The sequence below is a fragment of the Charadrius vociferus genome, unplaced genomic scaffold (assembly GCF_000708025.1).
Source record: "Charadrius vociferus isolate BGI_N301 unplaced genomic scaffold, ASM70802v2 scaffold1279, whole genome shotgun sequence".
NCBI lineage: Eukaryota > Metazoa > Chordata > Aves > Charadriiformes > Charadriidae > Charadrius > Charadrius vociferus.
The window spans coordinates 229,344-235,059 of record NW_009650073.1 but is presented as its reverse complement, the minus strand read 5'-3'; the positions used below and the strand labels follow the sequence as shown (position 1 = coordinate 235,059).

Below are 5,716 nucleotides of genomic sequence, written 5' to 3'. Positions count from 1 at the left end.
CTCTGCCCTCGCTCCCTCCCACCCTGTCTCGGATCCGGACCAAAGCGAATTCAGGTAGTTACATGATACACCCGACCAGATGTGAGAGGAGGTCGTGAGCCCTTTCCATCAGCCGAGAGACCCATCACCCTACGGAGCTGTGTCTTCACCTCACAGGTTTTACGTTACTGCTTCAACCGAAAGAGGCTCAGGGGGTTCACAACTGCTTTTTTGCAGACAATTGCCCCAGCTGATGCTCAGAGCTCGACGCTGGAAGGAGAGGAGGTTTTGGCTCAGGTCTCCCGGCAATCCAGCACCCCAGGGCTCCGTTCTTACCCGTTGTGAGTAACCAGGCACTGGCGCAATCCCAGCTTGCGGAATATATCCACGACGATTTCCATGGGTGTTTGGTCTGTCACTGTGAAAGGACTGAGGTCCAGGATGCTCCTGAGTTTGAGCATAGAGGGGGAGCTTGGAGGCAGCGGAGGAGAGTGGTCAGTGAAATAAATAATTGAAGTGCTCACAATCCCATCCTGCTTCTTCCGGGCGTTTTCTGGAAGAAGAAATATTTGATTAAATATCATCCCTCCTTTCCTTTTCCGAATGGAAGAGCATACCCTCTTCCCTCTCTGCCCACATTGGGATGGCCTTAAATGTCCATTCCTTCCCTTCAGCTGTGCTGGTTCTCCAGGCAACCGATGACCCAAGGAGGGTGTGTTATGTTTCCATCCCAATTCCTAGAAGCTACATCATAACCTCTAAGGACTCCACAGTTTCAGCCCAGGGGTGAGATCAGCACACGGTTTGCCTAACGTTAAGGTTGCCACATATCTCAGCCCTCTGCTCTGGCCATGCAAATGCAACTTCTGGAGATCTTCAACCTCCCAGTTTTAAGAGGAGATAGATAAAATTCTTCATGCTTTTATCAATCACCGGTTTGGGTCTCATGCAGTGTAGCTACAGAAGTATAACTTAACCCACTGACTCCGGCTCCATGCCTGACGAGGGTCAGGAACAGAAAACAAGGTAAGTACTTCCCATGGAATCACAGAATGGTTTAGGTTGGAAGGGACCTTGAAGATCATCTCATGCTACCCCCCTGCCCTGGGCAGGGCCACCTCCCCGCAGCCCAGGTTGCTCCAAGCCCCGTCCAACCTGGCCTTGAACACCTCCAGGGATGGGGCAGCCACAGCTTCTCGGGGCAACCTGCCCCAGGGGATCACCACCCGCACAGGCAACAATTTATTCCTGATATCTCATCTAAATCTCCCCTCTTCCAGTTTGAAGCCATTCCCCCTCATCCTACTACTCCATGCCCTTGGAAAAAGGCCCTCCCCAGCTCTCCTGGAGCCCCTTTAGGCACTGGAAGGGGCTCTGAGGTCTCCCCTTTTTGGCCTTCTCTTCTCCAGGCTGAACCCCCCCAACTCTCCCAGCCTGTCCTCCCAGCAGAGGGGCTCCAGCCCTCCCAGCAGCTCCAGGGCCTCCTCTGGCCCCGCTCCGACAGGTCCATGTCTCTCCTATGTTGGGGGCCCCCGAGCTGGAGGCAGTACTCCAGGTGGGGTCTCTCAGAGCAGAGTAGAGGGGAATCATTCAGCTATTTACAGCAGTGCATTACACTCCCGCTACACGGGCAATTCGGGTATCTGCCACATCGCAGCTTTGATTTCATAGCGACATTCCGAGGCTCACTGGCAGGGGCTAGCCGGGCAGCCCAAACACCAGACTGGCTATTCGGAGCTGGCTATCAAAAGCTAACCCCCATCCTGTGGCACACAACAGCCCATTACTGTGCATATCTTGGGGAAAAGATTGCTCTTAACGAGTCCCTGGAGACTCAGAATAACACAGAGGCAAGGATTTGCGGTCACACCACAGAACAGGCTCACAGAAGGAAGGCAACGCGCATAATTTGATATGTGCGCTCTTTTCTGTGTGTCATTCCACATTGCCGTAAGTTTTTGGCCAGACAGTTATGAGAAGAGCAGCAGCAATATTCCCGTGGTCCAAAAGACTGTATTGCACATCCTAAAACTGACACTGAAAACTCACCTTAAAAGAGAGAGGGAAGACACAGGGTCGCTCCGTAGCTGCAGGGGGGTTGGAACCAGATGATCCCTTCCAACCCAAACCGTTCTGTTTCTATGGTGTTCACCCCAGTGCAGGCACGGTTTTCAAGGACTCACATGCCCATGTACCCCTCAAGCCTAACACAGATTTCTCCTGCTCCATCAAGAGAAGACATACTGCCTTGCCCAAGCCAGCAAGGGACAACATGACCCGAACTTCCACTCGAGTCTCACGCTGCGAAATGGCACTTGTGGGTTTCTAAGAAACCTGAGAGCAAGAGGAACCTAAATGTGCCCTAAAGTGTAATATGGCAGTGCCGTTTCCAAAGGAGCTCAGCTCACATCACAGAAATCGTATGTGAGTGATGCCCAGACAGCGTTTACCGTGTCCTGCCAGCACCGTGCACCACCTGCCTCGCAACCACCAACGCACAAGAGAAACAAGTGAAAGGCCAGGCTGGCCTTCAGCGGTGGAGAGAGATGGAAGACTTCAACATCAGCATTGATATTTGACAGCACCACCTCAGTAGTGACCCAATATTCAGCACACGGACCAACCAGACTTTTTTCCTTAATGAAATAAAATAAGGTTTGAGATGTTAAGAAAGCTTTCCACGTCCGGTCATCCACAAAGCCAGGAAGCCTTAGTTCTTGCTGGCAAGAGGTCTCACGCTTCACAGCCGTGCCCTAAGGTTTACGAATTCAGCAGAGCCGTACTAATTGCACCGGGCAGGCCATCCTGCCCTTCGCACTCCACACACGCGGACCCCAGGCTGCTCGGGGGTGGAGATGCAGGTGCCGGTAAGCACAGCCACTGTCATGACTGGCTGTCTAAATTCATCAAGCAAATTACAGCCGGTGCCATTGAAGGCCTCGAACGGCATCGTTTCTCTCTGCAGTATCTTGCCTCTTACCAATTGAAATGATGAGGTCTCTCCTGAGGACGAATCCAACGAGCCTCTGGGACTCCCGTGACACCACCACCGGATAGCCACTGTACGTGGTCTCATTGATGATGGTCTCAACATCTTCTACAGTCATGCTGTCCTGAGTGATGACAGTCAGAGGAGGATCATTCCTCCGTGGCCTCATTACGTCCATTGCAAGCGTCTTGTGTGAGAACTCTTCCTTGGCTTCCAAGAAAGGGTATCCGTTGAGGCGAATATGGGCATCGTAAATGCCTTCGCGCCCAATGGCGTCAGCCACCCACTTGCTGGTCATGGCTGCTGCCATCAGAGGAACGATGTATTCCAGTCCGCCAGTGAGCTCAAACATAATGACCACCAGTGACACAGTCATTCGGGTCACCCCACCTGCAAAGAGAACACAGGATGACAGACGACATGAACACGGAGTTCTGGGGGTCTCCAGGCAGGAGAGCCGTCCTGAGGTTTGCCACAGCTGTCCTCTGCCAACGCATCTAGAGAAGGTCTTGTATCAACAAGAGGTTGTACTGTTGGGGTCCTACATCACATTCAGCATCGCAGCGGCAGCCAAACACGAGCAGAACACGGTACAAAAACCATCTGTCCCTTCCAGAACATCGTGCCACGGGCTGGCTTACAAGGGTCGGCTACATGCTTTTGACGGCGCCTTCCCCTCAACTCTGGAGCGACCTTAAAAGACGGCTAACTTTCCCTCGCGGCAGTTAGCTAACTGCGACATAGTCCGGCCATGCCACAGAAGGGCCTCGTACACAGCTCCACAGGCCGATTCATGAAACGCGACCTCCGACAGGCTGTACGCAAAAGGCAAGAGTCACCCCGCCAGCCTCCGGTTCCCCTGACCGCAAGGGCTTCAGCCCACTTACCTTTCGAGTCTGCCGGCTCTCGGCCAGACAGTTTGCCTACTCCTCCTTCCACTTTTGTAGGTTTTCAACACTAACACAGTTGAGGCATTTCAAGAGAAAAATAGATGAGTCTCCTTAAACATCGACATCATTTTTATATAACAGCGTGTTGCCTCAGCGTATTTTAATTAAGCTTTTGAGATTCAAGTCCCAAAGCTACTCCCAAATAGTTCAGAGGAGTTTTGCTCCAATAACCATCTCCTAAAGGGGCACATACCCTTCAGTACTGTCCAGTGGTAAACAGAACAGTTAATGAAGTGGAACTGTATTTAATTTTCATCAATTACATGCAAGCTAGAAGGTTCATCCCCTTTAAAAAGGCTCACGATGGGGCTTGGTAGCATGTTTTTATTGTTCCTGAAATAAGAGCTTCTCCTGATACAGTAAAGTCGTCCCTTAAGAGTTAAACACGTTATTCGGTGGAGGAGAGGACTGGGAATTACAGGGAAAGTGAAGTCCAGTCACGTGTACTCCATTTCTTAAATTCAGCCAAGCGGAAGAAGTGTTACCAAAAAACAGAGCACTTGAAAGAAGAGCTGTATCATAAGATCTCAGGCCAGAAGAGGAAGTAAAACGAATTAAAACCCCACAGGAAAAATCTGAGGTCCCCGGCCAGCCTCAATTGTCCTAGCTGCCCGTTCAGGAGACTCCCCGCTGAAACCTGCCGGTGCGGCGACAGGCTGGTGCTGGCCAAAGAACACAAACAGGCGGAGAAACGCATTGCATATTCGACTACAAAGCTCTTGAGATGAAGGCAGCTTCTACGGCCGGCTGGAACGGCAGCAGCGCTGCGCTGCGACGCGTCTTTACACGCGCAACAACCAGGACCCAAACCCCAGCTTGGACTTTGGAAGACGCCGCGCTTACCTAGACAGGCTGCGGCCCCCACCATCGCGTAGAGGCCGGGAGTGATGCAGTCCGCTCCCTGACTGCACCAGCCGCTGAAGATGGCCCAGTCGTGGTGGTAAAAGGCCAGTTGCTCCACGGCTAAGCCGAGCAGCCTGCCCGCGATAGCGCCCACCGCCATGCTGGGGATGAAGAGACCCGAGGGGACCTGTGAACACACACATCGGTAAACGCGCCGTTTCTCAAGACATTTCAAAGCCCAGCGATGGAAGTTTGACACAGGACCGAGTCAGAGATTACGGTGAAGTTAAAACCGGCAAGGACGCCTTGCTCTGTCACCCCTCCCCTGCCCGCACCCTCCTGCGCTCAGGTCTCTGCAGCGGAGTTTGCGTTTACTCCTTTCTGAGCAGGAGAAACGGCCACACGAGAGGTTGGTGTGGAACAGAACAAGGTTTTTTCCAAAGCTTTTTTTCCCCAGGAGAATATAACAAAGCTCCACCTACACACCACTAGCGCTCCCCCGTGCCCTTCCGACCACACGAGCACGCGGTTATTGCAGGCACGGGATTTTCCCGCTCTGCTGGCTTCACGTACTGGGAGCAGAGTCACCCTTCTTCCCTGGCAGAAATTCAAACGCCACCGTGAAAGTGAGGGTGTCCGGAGTGAGCGCACACAGCACAAGTGACACCCAGCAGAGCCACCGCCAGCAAGTTTCACCTCCGCATTTCAGCTGGTCCAGGACTCCAAAAGCTCCTGTTCTTTGAAATCAGAGCATCTCCCCCGCTTTCCTTTACACATTTGTCACACAGCTTTCTCACACCTTGTACACCTTTCTCACAGACTTGATGATTGCCCTTGAACGTCAGTGACCACCTCGCGGCAACAATGATGTCCAAACCTCTGGGGGGGGGTCACCTTTCTGGACAGGCCACCGGAGGACCGGGGGCAGCGGGAGATGCTCAGTTCCACCTGCTGA

The 5,716-nt window shown here is 52.7% G+C and overlaps 1 protein-coding gene across 3 annotated transcripts in view; it reads right to left on the bottom strand.

The window, feature by feature from the left end:
• CLCN5 (chloride channel, voltage-sensitive 5) overlaps window positions 1-5,716 on the bottom strand; it is a 32,886-nt gene that overhangs the window by 891 nt on the left and 26,279 nt on the right. For all 3 annotated transcript variants that reach the window (XM_009892050.1, XM_009892051.1, XM_009892052.1), the window contains 3 exons: window positions 4,762-4,948; window positions 2,960-3,358; window positions 316-532 (listed from right to left, as the gene is read on the bottom strand). In XM_009892050.1, the coding sequence (XP_009890352.1) occupies window positions 316-532; window positions 2,960-3,358; window positions 4,762-4,948 (803 nt within the window). The remainder of the gene's footprint in view (window positions 1-315; window positions 533-2,959; window positions 3,359-4,761; window positions 4,949-5,716) is intronic.